Source organism: Podarcis vaucheri (genome assembly GCF_965113315.1).
Source record: "Podarcis vaucheri genome assembly, chromosome: 1".
In the NCBI taxonomy this organism is placed as follows: domain Eukaryota; kingdom Metazoa; phylum Chordata; class Lepidosauria; order Squamata; family Lacertidae; genus Podarcis; species Podarcis vaucheri.
Genome location: NC_138759.1, coordinates 75593270 through 75619298, shown reverse-complemented (window position 1 = coordinate 75619298; position 26029 = coordinate 75593270). Strand labels below are relative to the sequence as shown.

General features: G+C 46.0%; 1 protein-coding gene across 2 annotated transcripts in view; it reads right to left on the bottom strand.

The window, feature by feature from the left end:
- OSBPL5 (oxysterol binding protein like 5) overlaps nt 1-26029 on the bottom strand; it is a 147967-nt gene that overhangs the window by 25936 nt on the left and 96002 nt on the right. For both annotated transcript variants that reach the window (XM_082193151.1, XM_082193152.1), the window contains exons 4-7: nt 16833-16913; nt 14783-14884; nt 12726-12929; nt 6107-6191 (exon numbers count right to left, since the gene is read on the bottom strand). In XM_082193151.1, the coding sequence (XP_082049277.1) occupies nt 6107-6191; nt 12726-12929; nt 14783-14884; nt 16833-16913 (472 nt within the window). The remainder of the gene's footprint in view (nt 1-6106; nt 6192-12725; nt 12930-14782; nt 14885-16832; nt 16914-26029) is intronic.

The following is a 26029-nucleotide window of genomic DNA, read 5'->3' as shown; positions in this document are numbered from 1 at the left end:
CATTATTAACAGGAAACAAATGGTTCTGCATATAGGACCAAACAGCTCAAAAAGTGTAAGACAGACGGTGGAGAAATACTGATTTTCATATTGTACTGCAAAACTCCCCTATGCCCTCCCTTCAAAATGCAACTCCAGAATGGAAGAGGGCCTCTCTCGCTTCCAAATGAGTGCCTTCCCTCAATAGCAAGCATAATTTTCTCTCCCAGAAACTTGTACTGTACTCTCAGACTTGCAGCAACCCGTTCCTGTCCATGAGGCTATATTTGGAGGATAACATCTGGGACACCTGCCAATGTGGAGCCACTTTCTGGATCTAAACCAGACAGCACTGACAGACTCACCCCATCTCTCTTCCTCTCCCCCAGTAGGTGGCATGGAGTGGGTTGTAACTTTGATGAGGCTTTCCCCACTTTTATAAGCTGTCACCCATCAAAATGGCTTCCAAACTTGCTGTTTGTGAGGCATGATTCAACCATATATAGGCAAATATAGTCTGTGTGGTTCAGTGGATTGTCACTCCCGTGCAACAAAACAGCTTACGTACAAACCTTGTCATTTTTGTGGTAAGAAAAGCAATGTGCAATGTACTGGAAAGTAGGGATAATGGAAACGCTGGGCATATAATCTCAGTGCAGACAAAATGGAATGAATATAGTGATGCCATATAATCTCCCTGTAAATTTTGTGCAAACAAATCAGGCTAAATACTAAACCAACAGACCACCTGCAAGGACCCTTAAGCAGGTAAAGAGGTCCACTATAAGCTGAAGCTTTTGGGTCCTCACCCTTCCAAAGAAGAGAGAATAAACCTGGGGTTTTCAGCCTAAGGAGGGGCTTCTGTTAACTGCTACATTTGGAAGGAGGCAATGAAGAGAGCAAGGGATGTTTCCAATACAGTAAGCCCACAACTTACACACATTTAATTTGTGCACATTCAGCTTTATGCACATGGCAAGTAAGTAAGGAGCAGAAAGGGGGCAGGGTTCTGAGAAAAATGACTTTGGCAACCCCGCCCACCACTGAACCCAATGTGCTTTGACTATATGCAATTTTGGTCTCAAGTGCAATCCCTGGAACATAACGCCCGCATAAATTGTGGGTTTATATCAAAGCTAGTGAATGTAGGCATTCATATATGAGTCAGTATGGGCGACTGCATTTAGGAGTGAGTAAAAGGGGGAATGGGTGGATAAAGAGACAATATTTAAAGACTGCAGAAGTATGTGAATTTTTTTTGGTCCATATCCTATTTTTAAATTTGCCAGGTTTTACAGGTATGTGGTATCAAGACAAGTGGTTCAGCTACTGGACTTAAGGCCCTACATTTAGACCATGGACTGCGTTGTCTTATGCACCTTCTTGCATTGGCTTTCTGGTTGGAAGTGATCCTCCAACCATCATATTGTGAAACACTTGCTCTAAAAAACTGACTTCAACAGATAAAGGGTAAATCAATGTAGGGCGATACTCCCTTGTGTCCTACAGGTGGTGCTGTGCTTTTAGAATCAACTACATCTGCTGAACTGAAGGATTAAAACTAAAAACTGGAGGCCGCCAACAACAACACCACCTCCTCCATTGGAACCCACACTGAGCCATATCCTTCAGATTTGCCAGCAAAATAAACCGAAGCAATGATGCTGGAACCCGATGAAAGAAATCACAGAAGAGTGATTTTGATACCTTTCAAGTTGGATAATCACATAACACTAACGTAATGAAAGAGAGCTGCACAGGAGCAGGCAGCACAAGACTTTATTACGTGTCCTCTTCCCCTCACTACTGCTCTGTCAAGATATCTGAAATATTCACTGAAGAGATCCAGGTGAGCGATGTACTGATGACCCATATCTCCTAATGATGGCGCTCAACAGCTTCATACAGGTATTTAAAAAACATTGGGGATAAAACAGTACTCCATACATAACCACCATGGTTATTTCTGGACAGAAACTCTATAGGAAGGGCAGAAAAGGACATACTGGAGGTAGTGTCACTCTGTACAATAAAGAGCATTGAGTCCAGCAAGTGAGAAATCCCAAAAGGGACAGACTCCTCCACAGAAGCATCATTGGTTGCGATAACAGGCCCCAGCATTAATTTAGGGAGACATGTTATACCACCTCCCTGATCAAAATCTTCAGGGAGATCTTGAGATGAAGAATGAAATCAAGGAACAATCCGAAAAAAGAGACATTGTAGTAATGGGTGATTTCCACTACCTTCACACAGACTGGCTACATATGCCTTCCAGTCATGAGAAAGAGGCAAAATTGTGTGCCCTGGAACAGCTGATACTGGAACCAACCAGAGAGGTGGCGACCCTAGACTTACCGTAAATTTCGCTCCATAACACGCAGACTTTTCCTCCTAGAAAGTAAGGGGAAATGTCTGTGCGTGTTATGGAGCGAATGCCTACAGATGGCGGGGGAATCTGCTGCAGTCGTGAGCAGTCCGTGGCTTGCTTTGAAACAGCAAAGCGGGTGTAAGCGGCTCCTGCCAGCTAGCGGAGCCGGGGAGGAGGGAGAGAAGCAGAGCGGGAGTTAGTTGCTTTAAAACAACCCCTGCTCTCTGTCCCTGCCTGCAGTTTTTTGCTGCCCGATTTTGGATTAGCCACTGTAGGGGCTGTGTGTGTGTGTGTGCTTGAGCTATCGTTCTCCTCCTCCTGCTTCCCCTTCACTCTCCCAGCACCCCTGCACTCTCCTGCAACTTTAGGATTGATACTCTGTGTGTCTCTGTGTGTGTGAGGGCTCCTTCTCCTTCTCTTGCTTCCCGTTCACTCTCCCTGCGCCCCTGCGACTTAGAATTGACACTCTGTGTGTGTGTGAGGGCTCCTTCTCCTCTTGCTTCCCGTTCACTCTCCCTGCACTCTCCCTGCGCCCCAGCGATTTTAGAATTGACACTCTGTGTGTCTCTCTGTGTGTGAGGGCTCCTTCTCCTCTTGCTTCCCGTTCACTCTCCCTGCGCCCCTGCGCTCTCCCAGCACCCCTGCGACTTTAGAATTGACACTCTGTGTGTGTGTCTGTGTGTGTGTGAGGGATCGTTCTCCTTCTCTTGCTTCCCGTTCACTCCCCCAGCGCCCCTGTGACTTCCAGCGCCCTGCAACTTTAGGGCCAGTTCTCTCTCTGCGTGTGTGTGTGTTTTGACCTCACTGCGCTTGTTGGGGGAGAGTGTTGGTCGCAATTTTTCTTGATTTGTCTCAGAGTGGTTACTATCGTGGTTTCCTTGCCGGGGAGGAGGGAGAGCCTGCTTGTTCTAAAGGAGCAAAGCCGGAGAGGAGCCTCTCCTGTGTTATTAGCAGCATCCTTCTCCACACACCCCACGCATGCTCCTTGTCCCTTGAGTGCTTTTCCTTCCCTCCCCACTTAAAACGTGGTTACAAAGCACGGATCCACATGGATCCTCAGGATTTTTGCACTGGGTCGCCCCAAATTCACCATCAGATCACATAGCATGTCCATGGCTACAGCCTGCACAAAAAACACACACACGCACCCACTGTTTCATGGGGCCGCAATGGCGCAAAAACATGGTTACAAGCACGGATCCACATGGATCCTCAGGATTTTTGCATTGGGCTACCCCAAACTCACCGTCAGATCACATGTCTGTGGCCACAGCATGAACCACAAAAATCATACATCCACTGTTTCGTTTAGAATATTTTTTTCTTGTTTTCCTCCTCTAAAAACTATGTGCGTGTTATGGTCAGGTGCGTGTTATAGAGCGAAAAATACGGTAATCTTGCGGGGCACCCAGGATCTGGGTGCGAGATGTTTTGTTAAGCCAATTGGGGGCAGTGCCCGTGTGCTATTAAATTAAATGTACAGGTAAACGGCCAGCTGCCAATAAAATCAAACATGGCTATGTTTGATTTCAAAAGAGGAAACTTTCCCAAGTTTTTGTCCTGCTTTCCCCTCAAATAGCTCTCCTGAAGAGGGCATATATATCTTGATTTTTCTCTATATACTGTATTTTCCCTTGTCCGTCTTCATGCTGACAAACAAGCACTCCTGTGAAACAGAGTGAGCAAGTGCAAAGGTGGGCAGACAGGGGTGGAGGAAAGAAGGCAGGCTGCTGGCCCAGGCAGGTGGCGCAAGCAAACAGACCAGTGAAGCAGCCAGGGGGGTGGCCCAGGCAGATCTTCCCACACTCCCTGGGGTTGGTGCTGCTGCCACTGGTGTAGAGAGGGGAAATGAAGGGGAGGAAGTATTTCTTCCCTTTGTCCTCCTCTCCCCGCTAGACCAGTTCCTTAAGACTGCTGCTTAAGCACTCCACCAGAGAATTTAGATCATACCACCAGCAGATCCAGCACAAGAATTAGAATAAATGGCACCTGCTGGAAGAAAATTTACGTCTGCCCAGGGAGCTGACTAATTACTATGGGCTCTTATTTGGCTAGTGCCTACACTATAACATAAATAATGGTTAGTTCAGCCCATTTGTTTGAGGCATTTCAATAAAACAGTCATTGAAAAACACAGCTGTAGGCCACACCATATTCACCCAGGGCAACTCAATTCCCACCAAAATGCCAAAGGAATAACAAATAGTAAGTGTTAGTAATCAGTGAATGTTATATGCAAAATATTGGCTGAAGACCAATATGGTTTTAGATTAACAAAGTTTGGCCTCTCATGGTTCCCTCCTCAGTGAACCTGGGTTAGCATTTTCTTTATGTGGTATGGCTCTAGAATAAGGCAACCTGAGTTCAAACTCTTGAAAGCAAACTGGAGTTGCCCTCGTATGCACACTCATCTGGGAGTGCAACCCATAGAACAAATGGGCCTCACTTCTGATAAAGCATGCACAGTATTGCACTGTTATAATGGGCAAGTAGTCACCCACCCACCCACCCTTCTCCTCTGAAGCTGCTATTTGCATTGAGAGGAAATCCTTTGACTGTCCCCAATGGGGGATTTCTTCCCTATGTAAATAAGGGCATCAGAGGAGAAATTTAGGTCAGGACTGCAGCAGGGGAAGGAAAGGGTTAATTTACCCAGATGCTGGGATTCCAGTGGTTATCATCCCCCCCTTCAGCTGCTAATTACATGTGAAAACATGCACACTAAATGCAAAGACACATTTGACTTCAAGCCTGGCTTGCCCCTAGCTTTCCTGAGCACTTTGGAGGAAGGACAAGGTACAAACGTGGTAAATGGATAAATCAGAGCATCCCATAAACCCCCCCCCAAAGATATATAATTTTAAAATTGAGACTATATAGGATTAACCAACAATACTCAGCACAGTTAGTATTTTACCAGTAATTTCAATCATCATCAAGGTGCAGTTTTCAAGGATAGACAGGTCTAAATGAGGACCCAAAGGAGCATGTTGCTGTTTGAGTACATAAGGCTGATTGCATGAAACTCATTGCAAGTAAAGGTTAGAGAAGCCCAAAGGCTATTGTAAACAAGATAAGTCAATCCAGTCCACAGAAGCCAAAAGGAAAATGTTCTTATGCGCACCTCTTTTTCCCCAGCTGGGATGACGGTTCTTAGACAAGAACTCTACGCTATCCCTCCCCAGCAACAGAATGACCGTATTACTTTACCCTGCACATTTTGTAACTACGTTAATGAAATGTCAAGTTAAATTGATCTTTAAGGAGATAATCGCTTTTATGGCATGGATTGATAGACTGTCATTGGAACTATTAAACTGCCGCAAAAGCCCGAGGGACCGGTTGGGTTTCATCTCTCTTCCGTGAGCTGCCTGCATCTGACCAGAAACTGAAATATGGGCTTCTCCCCCACAAAAAAACTAATTATATATTGTAGCTGTCTGGGGGAGGGGAACAAAGTGGGATGTGGAACATCAATACTAAGTGTTCTGCAATTCCCCCCATTGCAAAGGTTTAGCATGGTAATGACAAAGAAAAACAACAACACCTTAAAGTCTTTTTTACCCTTGAAAATTTTGCACTCATTTCCAATGGATTAAAGGTGGTTTCCCCAGAGAGCGTATGGCATGGATTACATGAAGCCCAATGCATGAATCATAAGGGGTCAAGCACATCTGCTTGCCCAGAAAGATCTGTATTGGTTAAATGGAAGAGAATGAATAGCATGTAGACATAGAGAAAAGGTCAAAAACTTACCATCTGATTCGGAAGCTGCCCTGAAGATCAAGTAGCTGCTTGGAAGAGGCTGTGTGATTGAGCCTACATTCTCTCCCTTTGGACCCTAGAGCGATGCATGAAAAGAAGAGAAACATATTTTATCATTTCCCCATATCATTTCAGTTTATATTCTTTGCTTTTAATTTAATGAAACAAATAAAAAGTATGCAACCACCCTCCATTTCTGGGATAGAGCAAACTCCAAAATGCATTTAAAGGTAAAGGGACCCCTGACCATTAAGTCCAGCCTCGAACAACTCTGGGGTTGCAGCTCTCATCTCAATTTACTGGCCGAGGGAGCCGGCGTTTTTCCGCAGACAGCTTCTGGGTCATGTGGCCAGCATGACTAAGCCGCTTCTGGTGAATCAGAGCAGTGCATTTAGCTATGTCTAAAATAGACGCCTCAAAGAATAGAGTTCTGAATCCCAGTGGGAAACTCCATGAATACAGAAAGGCTCTCCACTTCTGAAAAATGCCCTTCAATTCATAGAAGGCTGTACGTATGGTCTGTAATAACGGTACCTGGGAAGATTTGGGTGTCTATGAAGGTGGCCTCTGACACATTGCCCAAAGTCACAGATTTGCATAAAGTAATTTATACAAACAGATGCAAATTTAGAAGCAATCACTATAACTTAAATAAAAACACAATACATCTCAGCATAGTGGTGACCCGGTGGCTTGTGTGCCTACTCAAACAGCTATCCTGGTGGTAACTGTTGATGGGCACCTTAAAGGTCCCCCTGCTCTCCCTTGCTAGGAGTTTTGGTCTTCACAACAGAGACTCTCCAAGCAGAGGAATGCCCTCTGTCAACTAGGACACACCCTTGGTGTGACTCAGGGTAACTCACCTCCTAAGATTGCTTGTTTATTTCTATATATTTGCTTATTTTTTATTTTCCGTTTTTAGGTCACTCTCCCCCCAAGTCCTTCCATGTGACAAAAGGGGAATAACCTAATGTACACTGCTCCGAGATCTTTAGAAGAAATACAGGGTGCAAGTGAATGTAAGTGTGTGAGACAGAGATAAAGAGGGAGAGGGAGAAGGTGGAAGCCAGGTCTTTTGGTAGCTTTGGAAACTGCCCTTCTGTCATGGGGGGAATCTCAATCTTCCACCCTGACAATATCAAAAGACAGGTCAGCATGCAAACAGAGTTGTCTGAATGAAAGTGACTATTTCATAGCTTCGCCATGACTGGGACGTCTCTTACATAAGCTCCTGGCTCATCAGAGATGAGCAATCTCAAGAGATATTTTTTTTTTAAAAAAATAAGCTTTCATTTATTAATTCACTCAGTTGCAAACAATAGTCAAATAACAGAGGGTAATGAGGAGAGCCCTGCCCAGAACTTTGAAGAGCAGGGGGCTGGCGAAGGATCCGTGGCACTATTAAAGGTGGCCAATGAGTGACTAACCATGACTATACAATGAGTATTGTACTGTATTTGTTTAGTTACAGATAGGTAACTAGGTGTTGGTCTGCCATAGTCAAAATAAAAAAATTCCTTCCTGTGTAACACTCAGGTGCCTTCACTTGAGGAATTCACTTCTGCAAAATACCTCAAGAGCACTCAGCATCAGGATCCCAATAGCATTCATTTAAACTTAACCGTGACCCATCAAAGCTAATGCACTAGCAGTTCCTAGACGAAAGAGCACCAGTCACTGGGAAGCTGTTGTGGTGTCCCTTTGAGACCCAGCACCTCCTCATCCTTCTGCCATCTCACTAGCAGATGGACTGGAGAACTGGAGGCATCTCCAGACTGGTGGTTTCTTCCTGGGTGCATTCTGCAACATGTCATTGCCACAATAGTAGTGAATTAGTGATGGATCGATACTGGACAGTCCACACATCACTCAGCTTAACTAGCTGTTCTGTGATACTTCCCCACTGTTATTGCATTAATTTTAATTAAATTTGTATACCACCCTCCATCCGTAGACCTCAGGGCGATTTGCAACATAAAAATATAAGATTTTTATTTTTATTTTTTAATCACAATAAGAACAAGAACAGGAGCAAGCCTGTGTCACTGTCTGGAAGAGCACTCTTGCAGTATAGTGCAACAAAAACAAGACACACCTAGCCCTGAAACCCAGAACAGTAGGGGCTTAAAAGGTTATAGGATTTCAGCAGGAAGTTATAGGACTTGGAAATGAAGCAGTATGACCACCCCAAAACTTTTGCAGGCACAAACAGTATTGAAAGCAAGATTGCATATCGCTCCCTGGATAGCACCATGAAAACAAATGACCGTGAAAGGATATCTGAAGGGGCAGAGAGTAAGAGGACAGATAGTGTGGGATTGCATGGCCGGGTTGGGTTCACTGTGATGAAAAATACACAGCTTGGGTGAAGGGGGATGCTCTCCCATTTAAAAAAATGTACACATATTTTGAACCCCATCTTCCTTTGACCTGTTTTCAACATACCCATTTAAATTAGATTTATAAGCTTCTGTTGAGGAGTAGCTTCAGTGGTAAGTCATTTACACAAAGGTAGATTATAAATAACATGCTGCATGTTGTCCAAAGTACCATAGATTCCGATGTATTAGGCGACTGGGTGTATTAGACAACCCCCCCCCCAAATTGGCAGCTACAATTTGGGGGTTCGTCTTATAAGTCCAGTCGCCTAATACACTGGGCAGCTCCGCACTGGGAGAAAGCCGCCCAGCGTGGAGTGGAGCCTGCCACCCGCTGTTTCTTAGCATTTCTACTGCAATTTACAGTGTTCAAAGTGTTTCATGTACATAATATCAGTAATGCTTAAAAACAATCCTACAATGTAGTTATCACCCCCATACTGCAAGGAGAGAGGGCTTGTCTACCTAAGCAAGTTCATGGCAGAAATGAAAACTGACCTGGGGTCATCATTGTTCACAGCACTATGCTAACCACAGCTAAGCCCTATTGAATTCAGTGGGGCTTACTCCCAAGCAAGTTGGGTTAGAATTGCTGCCTTATACACTACCCTAGATGCTACTCAATTGTTCTTTTAGTTGACAGATAATTTAAAACACTTTGGTGTTATAAAGAAGTGACTCTAACCCTTACTCCAACTAAAAATATTAGCACGATTCCTCCCCCACATATCTCTTATATAAAAAAGCCCAAAACCATTCATATCCAGAATGCATCAAGTGTTTCCCAAAACCCAGCTTTCAGATTAAAACTAGCAAAAGGGAAAAGGCCACTAGAAGTACTGCCAGTTCATATTAATGTCAGCTGCAGCATTGTGATCTGCTAAGCTGAATGATGAGATTCCCAGCTCTGCTCATTTGTCTATTATGTCTCCATAGCAATAGCTTCAGTTTCATTCACAAGCCCATCTTGCAAAAGAGAAAAGATGTCTTAGTCTGGCCTCTTCCAGGGAGGGCAAGTAAATAAATGTACTCATTCCCCGACAGATTTTTAGGTATTAAAAACTAGGTCAGAAAATGTATTGCTTCAGCAGTTCGAATTGTCAGATCATTTCTAGATCAACATGATCAGTGGAAGCCTCTTATTTCATTTCCCACTTTTCTGGTTATCAGGAGCAAAATTTAAAAAAATGCAATAAATATTTTTTTCTTATGCAAAACTGCAATGAATAAATAAATCATACAGTCCATGTTTGGCCACCTGTGATGCTAACTGTTGATACACATTCCATGTGAACCTTTAAAAGCTTCTCAATATTCAACCTATCTGAAATTTGAAGTATTCTATTAGGCAGCTTGGCTTCTGTAAGAAGAAACTCCCCGATTTTGACTGGTCAAGCAATTCTTGCACACTTAACTCAGTCAACTCATTTTCTTCCTGAGTAAACAAGTTTAGGATTAAATGATCAACACCCCTTAAAAGAGCATTTTAAAAGGATGTCCCAAACTGCTCTCACTTTAAAGTGTTCATGTCAGAGACAAGCTATGACATGTAGCTCAAAAGACCATCCCTGATGACAGAAATTGAGTCTCAGTACTGAACCTCAAAGCTGGTGAAGTTCTCTCGCGATACAGCCCCATCAAAGGTTTCACATAAGGAGTCATTAGACTGGAAGTGACACAGCTTGCTAATCATACACACTGCATTACCTCCTGTGGTCAAGCTAGTGCCAAACGTATTGCTCTGCTTTCCTTTGGACCACATCAGTAAGGCCGAGAGGTGGGTCTTGTCATCCGGGCAGCCCAGGACCTACAAACACATTGCCCAGGCTTGTGCCCCGGGGAGGTCACTTTGGTGCTGCTAACGCAGCAGTTTGACTTCACCCCTGAAGGCGCACTCCATTGTCTCTTGAGACAGACAGACATGTTACAAAAAAGGAAAGTTGCCAGGCCTTCTCTCTGAGGTGACATATTTTCAGGAAGTATGCAATTTTCAGAGCGGGAACACTTTCAGCTTGCCATGTGAAAACTAGGGGTGGAATAGTGACACATCAGATTTGGTTATGTTATGACAGGGGTCAGCAACCTTTTTCAGCCATGGGGCAGTCCACCATCCCTCAGACCATGTGGTGGGCTGGGCTGGACTATATATAGGACTATATATATATATATATTTTTTGGGGGGGATGAATGAATTCCTATGCCCCACAAATAACCCAGAGATGCATTTTAAATAAAAGGACACATTCTACTCATGTAAAAACACGCTGATTCCCAGACCGTCCGCGGACCGGATTGAGAAGGCGATTGGGCCAGATCCGGCCCCTGGGCCCTAGGTTGCCTACCCCTGTGTTATGACATCACTGATGGTTCACCTGGAAGGAGGCAGGCTTAAGGTACCCAGGTCTAATGCTTTATTAAGGAGGTCAAAAGCAGACCAATTTGTTCATGGGTCCAATTTAAAAGGCGATAATGCAAACATCAGAGCAAGACCCTTTGTGACAAAAAAAAAGAGAGGTTTCTAACAACTGCCAACATTTTCCCATGAGATAAATATTTGCAAGTGAACAACTCGGTGTTTCAAGTTCATTATTAGGATTAATTACAACACACATTGTGTTTCAATATTTTAAAGGCCCCAATTGAACTGAAGCAACTATCAGCTAATTTGACCAATATTTTTTGCATTGTAGGCAGAATTCACAGATAACCATTACAAAATGCATGTTTGGGGTTTCCATTGTGGAAGGCATCTTTCTCTGCACCTCCCTCCTTTTTATGTAGTGGGGTTTTTTGTTTTTTTGTTTTTTGGCATAACAAGCAGGATCAAGAAGAGGGGCAAAGCTCAGTGTTGCAGCATCTGCTTTGCACACAGGAGCCCCCAGGTTAAATCTCTGGCATCTTTAGGTAGGGATGGGAAAGTCTCCCCCTCTGAAATCCCAGAGAGCTGCTGCCAGTCAGAGTTGACTACACTGAGTTAGACAGAAAATTTGTCCGACTTGCTAAAAGGCAGATTCTTATGTTTCTAACTTGAATACAATTCTTCATGATTTTTGGCTGATCCTATGAAAAGCTATTACCTTGCATGGGATTTTTGTTTTGCCTTCCAAAACACAATCTTTTTACTTCAGAGCACTTTGGCATGTTAGAATGTAAAGGAAAGAAAGAAAGAAAGAACGAACGAACGAACAGAATGTTTCATTTCCAAACAAGAATGGGTCTGTTCTGAGTGGCCAGCTATGAGACATTTACCTGGATGTCTGTGGTTCCATTTTTGACATATATTTCTAATGCCAGCGTGAAAAATGATATCAGCTCTCCAAGCATAAATATGGCCCCATTTATAGTCTCTTGCGATGGAGCAATCAGCACTGCATTAATTTAGACTGAAAATGTTCCTCACAGTATCTTTGCTGTCAGTCTGCAGACTTGCTACTTTTAGGAATGGACCAGATTCACGTGTGGTTAAGCACTGTTCCCTCAGAGCAGATGTTAATAATCTCTGAACGTGTCAGAAGGTGGTGAGGAGCCAGTCTCGTTCATCACAGCTGGCGGCAAATGCTATTTATTTATGTCTCAGGGAAAGAGCGTCATTTCTTGACAACATTGCTTGGATTACTTATAAATAGAAGTTGTAAGATCTTCAGGCAATAATATCTTCACTGGGCCCAGAGGCCCACAAAAAGTTCAAGGCTCTATTGTACTAGAGGCATATAAACACAATGCCCAATATTGTGTCCCCATAGAGGTTCCAACCTAGTTAAACCAGGACAGATGCAGCATGGAAGGAAATATCACTTTACATGTGAAGAATTGACCCCCTACCTACCTACCTACCTCCTCCCACCTCCTTGAAGGCAACAAGCACAGGTTAAGGACACATTTCAGCCTACCAAAAGCACTCAAAGAAAGTGCAGAGCAGTGGCATATAGGGCATAGCCTAGAAAGGATCCCGAGGGGCTTAAACAGAAGCCTGGAGGGTTATATTTGTCCTCCGGCCCTGAGGTTTCCCACTCCCTGATCTATCATGAGGAATGCTCCCAAAAAGAGAATTCTTCTGAAATCTCTCTTGATTTTACTGAGGCTTCCCTTCCCCACAATAAATCCCAGCAACAAATCCTTCAAGATTCAGACCCCCGATAGCTGCCAGAGCTACTCCCGAGCCTGCTTGGGGCCTGCTGTTTTCTCCTCAAGGAAGCTCAACATTTGTTGCCAAGTTTGGGCCTTGCACTTACCTTCACAGCCCAAATGGACTGATCCAGCGGGTGAAAAAGTTTGAAACAGAAGCCGTCCTTTTTGGAGGGTCTCTCAATCAGCTCACAGGAATGAAGCAAGATGGTGCCCACCCACTGCCCGACTTTTGGTGTTTTGTAGATCAGCAGGACTCCGGGTTTCAGCACACACCACAACTTGGTCCAGCTTTTCAGAGTCCCACGAATCTGAGGGGGGGGGGAGGGGGGAGGAATTAGGAGCAATTATTCACCTCTCTACTCAAGCCAAGTCCCTATCCAGTGAAGCAGTTTTACATAGTCCCTATCCAGTGAAATATTCTTGTTTAATAGGGTCAGAGAACGATGCAGCCATACCGAAAGGGAGCTCTATTCTCCCCAGTGGCTTCTCATGCTGTATGATTTCTCATGAAATAACTTGGGGTTGAAGCAAAACTCCCAGGGGAAGCTGCCTGCAAAGAAAAGGGCTGGTTTTCACTAAGCAGCTCATTAAAGGTAAAGGGACCCCTGACCGTTAGGTCCAGTTGTGGACGACTCTGGGGTTGCACCGCTCATCTCGCTTTATTGGCTGAGGAAGCCGGCGTACAACTTCCGGGTCATGTGGCCAGCATGACTAAGCTGCTTCTGGCGAACCAGAGCAGCGCACGGAAACGCTGTTTACCTTCCCGCCAGAGTGGTACCTATTTATCTACTTGCACTTTGACGTGCCTTCGAACTGCTAGGTTGGCAGGAGCAGGGACCGAGCAACGGGAGCTCACCCTGTCGCAGGGATTCGAACCACCGATCTTCTGATCAGCAAGCCCCAGTCTCTGCTGTTTAGAGCACAGTGCCACCCGTGTCCCATAAGCAGCTCATTAAGAGGGTGCAATTTTGCTAAGACCCCAAGACATTTATACAGCATTTCCCTGAAGAGACTATAGCCTCTTACATCCAAAAGGGCAATGCATGCTGAAGTCACTTAATTTTTTACATTTCCAAGGTTTCGGGGGGGGGGAGTCTTCTCCTCCTACTCCCCCTCACCACCACTGCAGCCCACGTATCTTATGGATACGTTGTTTGGTTCTGAGATCAAAGTTTATTTCCTCCACATGCTAGCAGGGAGGGGATAAACAGATCAGAAAGGCGCATTTAAAGTGAACCATTAACTATGGCTAATGGAAGCCACTGTCAGTAAGAACTTCAGAAAATGGCTGCCGGTAATAGATCTGATCACCAGAGATCAGAAGGTGACTTCATGACTGCGTTGTTATGTAAGGGTTTGGTCCTGCAAGAATGCAGAGTGATGGCGTAATTAGTGGGAAGCTGTAATTTAAAGGAAATGATTAGAAGTTTCAACAACAAGAACGTGTGGCTTATATCAAAGGTCACCAACCTTTCTGAGCCTATGGGCATATCTGCAATCTGGAGAAACTGTGGTGAGCATCTCACACACGCATGACAACCTGCCCTATGCTTCTTTTGAGGCTAATTTCAGACTCATTGAGCACTAGGGAAGACCTCTGTGGGAACATATAGACGTGCCCCATTGGCAATCCCAGCTTTATATAAAAACACAAGGCCACCAGTTCAGCCTTTGGCATCTCCAAATAAAGGGAGGTTGGTTAGCAAGGCTGAAGAGATAGCTCTTTCATTTTCCGCTTTAAAATATCCGTCATTCCTCAATTTTCTGCCTAAAGAATGCATTTCCATAAATGTCAGAATTAACATTGTAATGATTTTCAGAAAATTGGTCTCCTCTCCCCACACCACCACCACCAGAAAAGGGCACTTAACTAATATGGAAGGCATTCTGAATGAAAGGAAGTCCTTGGTGAGCCAACAGTCAGGCTATCTGTCTTCCTAACCATTTCCCTTGCTTCCCTAGTCTAAATTTTATTGCTCATTTTGACATATATAAGTTTTGGATCAAAAAATATAGTATTTGAGTCATCAGGTTTTATTCTCCAAACAGGACTATTTGTAAGCAGCAAGTAACCTTCAGAGAGAAGGCAGCTGATGGATTATGATCGAACAGCCCTAAGAGTAGCTGGATCTTCTTAAAATGACGCTTTATACTAAATTACCTTCAGCCAATCTGCCATAATGACCACACTGGGATCTTTCAAAGCGCTGAAGAGTTGCTTGGTCGCTCTTTTCTTTTCCTGCCTGTAATTCTTCTTCTGTACCTGTTACAGAGATGGGAGAAAGAGGGGTGAAAACACGCATGAACACAGTTTTCTTCTTTCTCCTATGCTAGCAAAAAAAAAAGGGGGGGGGTGAAAAACTGAGGAGAGAAGATGAGACCATGGCATTCATATAAAGAAACAACTCGCATTGTAGGGAGTGAAACAGTGGCTGGGACAGCAAGTGCTTTATTATCTGGTAAAATTGCTATTGATTTTGGCCTCTTACTTAATGCGGTTCCACAGCTGCTTGGAACAAATCCTTTTTACTCAAGGAGGCAGCGCAACATAGTGCTTACAGGGGTCAGATGAGGACCTGGGAGACAAAGACTCAAAACCCTACTTGGCCATGGAGCTGAATGAGTAACCGTGAGCCAGTTATATTCTGGTAACAGGGCAGAATATGAATCCTTCACAGCCACTTCCATTGATTTTAATTAAGGAGTCCAGGTACTGGGCATATCAAGCCTTACTGAGTACCATAGGAAAGCAATTCACTTTCACACCCAGCTTCAGAATTCTCCGGGTTTTGTTTATTTTTCTGTAAGTATTAATTTATGGATCACTTTTGCTTATACGTGTCTCATATATGTGTGTATGATTTGCACACATATCATAAAAACCAGATAAAATAGTTTTGAAAGCAGCAGAAGAACAACTGAAAACAAGTTTAAAATCAATACAAAATGAATACTGAAAGGCAGAGGATTTTTCATTCAGCTGGAAAAGCTTGTCAAAGCAATCATGATTTCCATTGTTTCTGATGGGTGCTTGTTGTATCTCAACAGGAATGCTGTTCCAGGGAACAAGGGCAGCCACAATGAAAGCCCTGCTCCAAGTGCCTGTAGAGCAGGGCTTCTACTTAGGAACGGCTTAGGAACGGCTAAGGGAGCTGGGCATGTTTAGCCTGGAGAAGAGGAGGTTAAGGGGTGATATGATAGCCATGTTCAAATATATAAAAGGATGTCACATAGAGGAGGGAGAAAGGTTGTTTTCTGCTGCTCCAGAGAAGCGGACACGGAGCAATGGATCCAAACTACAAGAAAGAAGATTCCACCTAAACATTAGGAAGAACTTCCTGACAGTAAGAGCTGTTCGACAGTGGGATTTGCTGCCAAGGAGTGTGGTGGAGTCTCCTACTTTGGAGGTCTTTAAGCAGAGGCTTGACAACCATATGTCAGGAGTGCTCTGATGGTGTTTCCTGCTTGGCAGGGGGTTGGACTCGATTGCCCTTGTGGTCTCTTCCAACTCTATGATTCTATGATTCTATGGGACTTTAAGGAGAAATGCTCTTGCAGAACACAGTGACCTACTGGGCATACAAGGGCAGGTAGAGCATATAAGGAAGGGATGGAGGTTATAAGTAAACTGGTTTTGGGTTGTTATTTCACTGGGAACTTGTACCTCCACAGTTGTCGCCAGTTGTAGTGTTAATAAAGCCCATGTGTGACATGTGTGACATTGACTGGAGACCACTGACAGCTCAAAGAAAGGATTAAAATTATCTTATTAGTGAGAAGATTCTTCTGGAAAATATAGCTGAAGAAAAGAGCTATCCTATGCACGGCAAAGTTATAATTTGAATTAATTACATTCTATTCCCTTTTAAAATGTGGTTTCTTTGGGGGGGAGCCTATTGGGTTGTTGTTTTTATTATGTATTTTGTGGTTTTAGATCTTGATTTCATTCTGTGAACCACCCTGAGAACCCCAGGTATAGGATGGCATATAAATTCAATAAATAAAAAATGTAAATAAATAAATAAAAGCAAACTAATCCACAGGGAAGAAAGAGCAGTGTTTAAAAAAAGAAAAAAAGAATTCTGGCCTTGCTGTGATACTCCAGAGACGTGGCCTATGGGCCAAAGAGAAAGAGGTTCCAGTCTCTCGAGCAACAGCTTCCCACACAAATAGAATAATCATTCTTTTCCACACATCTAAACTGTACGTACCTTCAAAGTCTCCTTCTTGTTGCTTTTGCCAGTGGGAGATACACACTCTTTATCAGACCCATTGCAAAATTTGTATTCGATCTAGAATGGAAGGAATTGCAAGATTTTAGGCTCCTTAAAATAAAATACAAAAAGGAACCAGTCAGCAATGGCTATCAATATTTATCTAACCATCAAGTAAATAAAAGGCAGTACTGAGTAGTTACCAACATGTACCAGAACTGGTTCCCTGCCCTGAGCCCAGGGGCCAAAATAATCCTGGGCACCTCAGTCTGAAACCCCCATGCCAAGACCACTAGGGACAGAGCCAGATCCCAAAGCCTTTGCTCTTTTCCCTTCTATCTGCCTTCAGGATTAGTCAGGATTTCATATAACCTGGGCACTGACACAAATCCTGAAGAATGCAGATCATGACCTCATTTGTAAACCAAGGACTGGAATGTGTGTGGCTCAGTGGCAGGGTATTTCATTTGCATGCAGAAGGTCCCAAGGATCTCCAGGCTGGAAGAGATCCAAGTGTGAAACCCTAGAAACCCATGGCCAGTCAGAGAAGACAATAGGTTGACCAGTGCTCTGAATCAGTATGATGCAGTTTCCTATGTTCCTAAGAAATTAGACCATGGTTTATAAGCATGTTCGCAAGTTAGGCAATTTCGGGGGAATCAGATTTGCTCCAATCATGGCTTGTCTCAGTGCAGATGTAATATATAACCACAGCTAATGATGGGAAGTTGGTCCACAGAGGGAGGAGAGAGCTCACACATTCACATGTTGGCTCACGCTGTTCCCTAAGGTTAAGGGATCAGTGGTATTACATCCATACAGAGCCTTATAAAGACACCTGTCGCCTAGTTAGGTCACCATCACCCACCATTGACTTGAAGTGACTTCAGATGCAATGGGATGCCATAGTTTCTCACTAGGTGAAAGAATCATGGTGAGTTTGGGCTTGCACATTCTCCTTTTCGACCTGCCCTTGCACAGCTGCAAGGAGGCTAGAAGCACTCACTTTCACTTTTCAACAAATCACAGCTCCTTGCTGCACGCAAATGCTGGAGTTTGTTTAAACCAGCTGTGATTTCAGATCCTGGTTCATTCTATCAAACCACAGTTCCACTGTAACAGGAAGCTGTGGTTTGTTTAAGACTGCAAACAAAGAGCAGGAAGGAATCTCTTCCTCACAGCAGCAAGAGAGAAAGAGGAAAGGGGGGGGGTTCAGAGAGGGGGAAAGCATGGGCTCCCATTATGTACAAACCAGGCCCTATATGCAAAAGGAGATGAAGGCAAGATAGCCAAATCCATTTACTCTTGGATAAAAGCAGAAAAAACCCAACCCAAATAGCTCTGCATACACACATTTATGCTTTGGGAAGTGATGCTTTGGCAATAGTAAACGTCCCTAGAATGCTTGGACTCTTAGCACAGTATTCAACTCAGGCAATACAAGGAACATTTTGTTCCTGAATCTACACCCGCCTGGACTCTCTGTTTCGCAGTTTCCTGCCAACTGTGACTGGTCCTGGTTTCTTTGACTGCTGGATATATAGCAAGCAGTTACATGTATCAGGACCGACACATTCCACTGGTGAAGATAGCTATCGTCATCTTCCAAAGGTTAAAAGGCAAACAGTGAGACTACATTGTAGTGTTTATCGTCATTTGCATCTTGTTCCTAGAATGCTGGCAAAATGGGAAATTGGAAAGATATCCAACTATGCTCCTACTCTTGCCTATTGTGCCTGTAGGAATTGGTTTCTGAGCTCCTCAAGACTTGGGTTTTGGTGTGTGTGTGTGTGTATTCTGCAACATGTTCTTGGCACAAAATTAACGGACTAATGGTGGATTTATACTGGATCACCCACACATCATTCTGCTTTACTAGTTGTTCTGTGATGCTTCCCCAATCATAACACATTATTGGTGTCTGGAAAGGCTATAGTGCAACAAACATGGAGACACCCTCCCCCCACAAAAAAACCCTGAACATTTGTGGTATGAAGAGTTACGGGATTTCAACAAGAAGTTACAGGGCATGCATTAATTGGAAATGAAGCACTATGATCACCCCAAAACTTGAAAGCAGGAGCACATAAGACCACCCTAATAGCATCATGAGCACAAATCATCAGTAAAAAGCACCTCTAGAGCCTCTGAGCAATTGATGTACTAATTTACTATAACATTGGTGGTTTCTATTTTCAGCTTTAAAATTTCCCTGCTTCTCAGATGGCAAAAACTAAAATACACGTGCTTAGGTAGTGTCAGGGAACTGACATCGGAGGAAAGGGAAGTGGTAAGGCTCCCAGAGACTGGGAGAGAGTCAACAGCCAAAGCAGGGACCAGCAGGGGGAGCGCGGGGTCTCTGGAGGAGGATCTCAGTAATGCTGAGAGAGACGCAGCAGCCCAGGCAGGAAGCAGCAGGGGAGAGAAAGGGGTGAGAGACACTTCGAGCGAAAATAGCGGGGAGGTGTCAGAAGCAACTGCAGGGAGACCCATGCTGCGCCGGAAGCTGCCACGTCGTGAGTCCAGGAGACGCGTTTCCGTTAAGGAACTTCTTTGCTGGAAGCGCTTCCGCAGACAGCCACTGTCAGACTCTACTAGTGACTAGAGCAGACATGTCTGAGGAGCTCTGTCACACACAGAGGTTTGTGGGGTCGCACAAACTCTGAAGGGGCACAATTTTAAGCACAAGCAGCTAACCATCCCCTGACAGCAGTCTGACAGTCTCTGTACGCTGCCTGTGCAGGAGAAAGCATCATGAGCAACCCAGTCGGAACCGGAGACGCAGGGGTTGGAGCTGGTCCAAGCTTGGAAGAAAGGTATCAAGCTCTGGAGGTCCAACTTGCGCTGCAGACGGCGAGGCTCGAGGAGAGAAGGGCTCAGGATGCTGACAAAAAGGGGAGAACCACTCAGTTCCCCAGAAAGGTACCAGGATTGGTGCAGAAGTTTGGGGGGGACCCCAAGGATTACCATGCCTTTAGGACTGAGATGCAATATGCTCTGAATGTGCAGTTTGATGAGTTCCCTGATGAGGAATCGCGAGTTGCGTTCGTAATTGGGCATCTTGAGAAGGGGGCGCGGGACTGGGTTCGACCCCTGATGGCAACGCACAACGATATCCTAAAGGACACTATGAAATTCTTTCGTGCAATGGATATTATGTTTTCCAGCGATATTGAGGAAGGGGTGGTACGCAGACAGCTAATGGCTTGCAAGCAGGGAAGCAGATCTGTCCGTGAGTACTGGACTGAATTTACCATGCTGATTCACAGATTGGGGTGGGATTTATCGGCGGCACCCATTCAGATGCTATTTGAAGAAGGTCTTTCTTCAGCTGTGAAAGACGAGCTGGCCAGGAGCCCCAGGGCGGGGTCTATGGATCAGCTGACCAAATCTGCGCTGACCATTGGAGCGTGCCAGGAGGCAAGAGCCTTGGAGAGGCGGGAAGGGAGAGGGGAACGTTGGAAGGAGTTACGCATTCCAGACATTCCTGAGCCAGCTTTCCCGCCGGCAGAGCCGATGGAAATCGGAACAGCCCGCGCGCGCGCAGTTTCAAAGCCCAGTGAGGGGGCGAAGAAGGAGGGAAAGGGAGCCCGGAAATGCTATCTCTGCCAACAGCCAGGCCACTTTGCCAGAGTCTGCCCCCAGAGGAAGGAATGGCAAGGGATGGTGGGAGCTGTTGAGGGGGGAGAGCAGGGAGAAACGGAGCAGGTAAAAGCCAACGCCTGGTTGCCAGCAGGGCACTGCAGCCAGGCCAAAGAGCAGTGAAAGTGCCCCTTCCCCAAGTGCCAGTGCCAGAAGCTCCTCGACCTGCTCTAGTGATTGAAGTGTCGCTAGAGCTGCAAAATGGACACCCCCTAAAAATAAAGGCGCTGTTGGACTCAGGCAGCTCCTGCAATTTCATGAGCAAGGAGTTTGCTGCTGAACACCAGATACAGACTATCCCTTTAAGCAACCCCCTGCAGGTGACCACGATTGATGGCAGGGAACTGTTGGGAGGAGGCGTCAGCTTGCAGACCGTCCCAATGATAATGAGGGTGGCAAGGCACACAGAACTGATAGCGTTTAATGTGGCCACCTTGGGAGGCGCTCCCATTATTTTGGGAATGAGCTGGCTAGCCCTACATGATCCGCTGGTGGGCTGGCATCAAAGAGTGGTTTCCTTCGGTTCCGCACACTGCTTAGAACACTGCAGGGCGGAAAAGGGGTCAGCAGGGGCCCAAGCCACCCTAGCAGGGACGGAAGTGATGGAGAAGGGGAAGGTGCCACCACAGTATGCTGATCTCAGCGACGTGTTCAGCGAGAAGGAAGCGGACCAACTACCCCCGCATAGGCCCTTTGATTGCCAGATCAATTTACTCCCTGGAGCACAGCTTCCTGTAGGCAAGTTGTATGCCATGTCAGACAGGGAGATGCAGGAGTTGCGAGCGTTCATTGACAAGAACCTGAAGAGAGGCTTCATCAGAGAGTCCAAGGCAGCGGGGGGTAGCCCAGTGTTTTTTGTGGATAAAAAAAACACGGACAAGCCGAGGCTGGTATGTGACTTTCGGGCCCTAAATGCAGTGACAGAGCCGGCGGCTTTTCCTATGCCCAGGATTGATGATATTTTGACCAGGGTGCGAAAAGGAAAGATTTTTACAAAGCTGGACCTAAGGGGGGCGTACAACCTGATACGTATAAGGAAAGGGGATGAATGGAAGACCACCATGTTCACCCCTTTGGGGGCATTTGAATACCTCGTTATGCCTTTTGGATTACAAACAGGCTCCGCGTGTTTTCAAGCCTTTATGAACCATGTACTGGGGCCTTTGCTCTACAAGAATTGCGTGGCCTTCTTAGATGACGTGTTGGTGTATTCGGAGAATGAGGAGCAACATGTGAGAGACGTCAGAGAAGTGTTGAGCAGGCTGCAAGCCAACAGACTGTGGGTGAAACTGGAAAAGTGTCAGTTTCATACCAAGGAGGTGGAATTCCTGGGGTACCGCTTGTCAGACAAGGGGTTGGCCATGGACCCCGGCAAGGTTCAAGCGGTGCTGGAATGGAAAACACCCAAGACCAAGAAGGATGTGCAGAGGTTCCTAGGGTTTGGAAACTTTTATCGTAAGTTCATCCGAAACTTCGCCCACCTGACGGCGCCCATCACGGACTGTCTCAGCGGCAAAAAGAAGTTTGTTTGGACGGGGGAGGCGGAGCGAGCGTTTGAGGAACTGAAAAGGGCCTTCGCCTCTGACGAACAACTTCTACATGTGGATTTACAAAAAAAGCTGAGGGTCGAAACAGACGCTTCGGACAGAGCCATAGGGGCGGTGCTTCTTCTGCAGCCGGGGAAGGAGGGGTCAGAGTGGCGACCGTGTGCCTTCTTTTCGCGAAAGCTGAACAAATCTGAGAGAAACTACACGGTGCACGACCGGGAACTTCTTGCGATTTATGAGGCCTTCCGGAGATGGAGGCATCTACTAATTGGTGCACAACAGAAGGTGCAAGTGTGCACGGACCATAAGAATCTAGAGTATTGGAGAACTGCGCGAGTGCTCAACCAAAGGCAGTTGAGATGGGCCCAGGAGTTCTCCAAATTTAACTTTGAGATTTGTTACGTACCAGGCCCGGAGAACGTTAGGGCGGACGCTCTCTCACGCAAACCTGAATATTTGGAGGGAGAGGGTGCACCCGAAGAGACCCATGTCATTCCCGAGGACCGCTGGGTGTGCGGGGCGGCTTTGGTGGGGCAAAGGGAACTGGTAGAGGGAACGGTGCAGGATGAATACGCCCAGGACAAACTCAGGGGTCTCAGGAGGGAGGGAGACAAACCCGGGGGTTTTGAGGAGAGAAACGGGGCGTTGTACTACAAGGGAGCGTTATACATACCTGAAGGGGAATTGAGGGAAAAGGTACTCAAGCAACTGCACGATAGCCCCACAGCAGGGCATTTTGGGCAACACAAAACCATGTGGCTGGTTACCAGGGAATTCTGGTGGCCCAAGGTCAGGGAAGATGTGCGTGAATATGTGAGAGGGTGTGACCGATGTCAACGAGCCAAGGGGGAGAGGCGGGCACCGGCAGGTTTATTAGAACCACTACCCACGCCGGAAAGACCATGGGAGGCAGTGGCAATAGATTTCATGACTGATCTGCCCAGGTCCAAAGGGAAGACAGCCATTATGGTTGTGGTAGACCTGTTAACCAAGATGGCCCACTTTATAGCCTGCTCACATGCGGTCACAGCAGAAGAAACCGCTAAATTGTTTGTGGAAAATGTGTTTAGGTTGCATGGTGCCCCCTTGAGGGTGGTTTCGGACCGAGGGAAACAATTTACTTCCAGGTTCTGGAGGAAGCTCATGAGCCTATTGCATGTAGAGGTGAATTTTTCCACTGCCCGTCATCCAGAAACCAATGGGCAGGCGGAAAGAGCTAATGGTGTCCTCCAGCAATATTTGAGGTGTTATGTGAATGACAGAGAGAATGATTGGGTGGAGAAGCTGGCGTTGGCAGAATTTGCCTATAACAATGCAGAGAACGTGTCCACGGGGATGAGCCCTTTTTTGGCCAATCACGGGTGTCATCCCCGAGCCTTCCCAGGGGGGGAGGGGGAGAACTGGAGCGTTCCTGCCGCAGAACAGTTCGTTGAAGAAATGGAAGCGATCCATCGCCAGCTCCAACTTAATTTAAACAGGGCGAAGGAGGAATATAAGAGGCAGGCAGACAAAACCAGAAGGGAAGGGGAAAGCATTAGGGTGGGGGACCAGGTGTGGCTGTCCACCCAAGGGTTACCATTTAAAGGAGGTTGTAAGAAGTTAAGACCCAAAAGACTGGGCCCATTTGAAGTCACGCAACAGGTCAACCCAGTGGCTTTCAGACTCCGGTTACCGAACCACATGAAGTTGCACCCAGTGTTCCACAGATCATTGCTGTCACCGTATATAGGGGACAGAGAGGGGAGGGTCAATAGGGGACCAGCTATGGAAGAAAAAGAACACAGCTACCATGTAGCGGAGATTCTCGATTCCAGGTGGAGGGGAGAGCAAGTAGAGTATTTGGTAATGTGGGAAGGGGAGCCGGAGTCGGAAAACACCTGGGTCAGGGCAGAGGAGGTAGATGACGAGGTTTTGATTGAAACTTTTCATCAGAGATTCCCTAGAAAACCCCAGCCAGTGGCGAGGTTCCGGAGGGAATACTTCGCCACCACCGACGACGAAGAAGAGTTGGAGGGGTTCGCTGATTCCGAGGTGGAGGAGGATTCAGCGAGTCGGAACGAAGACCGATGGAGGGAATTGTTCGAGACGTCTGAAGATGAAGAGGATTCTTTTAGGGGTTTCAGCTCCTCACCGCCCAGAGGAGAAAGTAGGGGCGGGGGAGAGGGGGGCCCTGGAGGGGAGGTGGATGTCAGGGAACTGACATCGGAGGAAAGGGAAGTGGTAAGGCTCCCAGAGACTGGGAGAGAGTCAACAGCCAAAGCAGGGACCAGCAGGGGGAGCGCGGGGTCTCTGGAGGAGGATCTCAGTAATGCTGAGAGAGACGCAGCAGCCCAGGCAGGAAGCAGCAGGGGAGAGAAAGGGGTGAGAGACACTTCGAGCGAAAATAGCGGGGAGGTGTCAGAAGCAACTGCAGGGAGACCCATGCTGCGCCGGAAGCTGCCACGTCGTGAGTCCAGGAGACGCGTTTCCGTTAAGGAACTTCTTTGCTGGAAGCGCTTCCGCAGACAGCCACTGTCAGACTCTACTAGTGACTAGAGCAGACATGTCTGAGGAGCTCTGTCACACACAGAGGTTTGTGGGGTCGCACAAACTCTGAAGGGGCACAATTTTAAGCACAAGCAGCTAACCATCCCCTGACAGGTAGCATAGGGTACAGCGGTCTGCAGTTCCCACTCTCTCTAGGGGCTCATTCACACTTTGCTCATCCTGTGCCTAGAATGCACAAGAGGTTTTCCATTTGCCCTGCTGCTTTCCCTGGGAAAACCTGCTCTTTACCACTGAATCAGAGCAATCTATCAATACAATACATGGAAAACCTAATTGACATTTGCTCCGATTCAGCAGGAGAGAGTGGGTGTCTCCAGGGGGAAGTGGTAGGACTAGACAAAGTCTGGATGAGCCCTAGTAGTCAATAGCTTCTCAGTTTTCCTTTTACAAAAAAATGAAGCAGCAATCCTATGTCCACTTTCTTCCAAGAAAGCTCACCTATAGAGTGAGCCTTATTGCTGAGCAATTTAGGTCACTTCCGGTACTTTGTTTAGGAGACCCTTAAGGATCTGTAGTTTGCAGGATTAATTGGGGAGGGGCATGAATGTGGTATAAGGGCACTTTAAATGGATAGTGTTGATAAGCCCTTATTTCTAGAGGAGGGGAAACAGCAAAACTGACTTACTACATATTTTATAGTGCCTCAGAGGCTGCTTCTCTTCCTCTTAAGCAAACTGACTTAAGACATTATAAATGTACTAAAAAGGATATGAAAGACCAGCAACAGGTGACCAATATAAATGATCAACTGCTCGGACTCTGGGTGCTGCAAAAGGGACAGAAGCTAATTAAATGCATTAGCACGAGGCCAAAGGGATGAACTTGCTTGCTACACCAACGTACTACTGGTTGCGTAAGGCATTGGTGAATTTGTGGCTTATTCCAAAATGGACAGGTGCTCAGCTGATACTTGACATTAACCAGCTGGTTTTGCAAAGGGGAGAAACAAACAAACAAAACCCCAACCCACTCCTAGAAAAAGGATAGTACCCCTCAAATCTGTTACTGTGTTGTAACTGTGACAGTCTGCTACTCGGCAGCGCAGTTCTTCATTTCTCATTCACGGTGGCTGCTGTGGTGATGAAAAACAGGACTGCACACTTCTTGTCCTTATCTTTGCGGCACACCTTGCGACACATTTTCCCTGTACTTATTTATCACGTGCCTGGCCACGGCAGCCTGAATTCTTCCCTCCCTCAGTCACCCCAAAGCCTCCTGATGTCTTAAGCAATTCCATGCACTCCCCTTGCTGCTTGTTGTGCCTGGGAACTCACCCACAGAACACTTAAATGGGGGACCAGCACCCCTCCAGATGTTCCTAGAACTCTCATCATCCTTGGTGATGCTGGATGAGGGCCCATGCCATCTGGAGGACCGACTTAAACCCTTGCCCTCTCTTCCCATAGAACTCACCTCAACACTCACCTTTACCCGAAAGCAAATGGATTAACCCAAAGG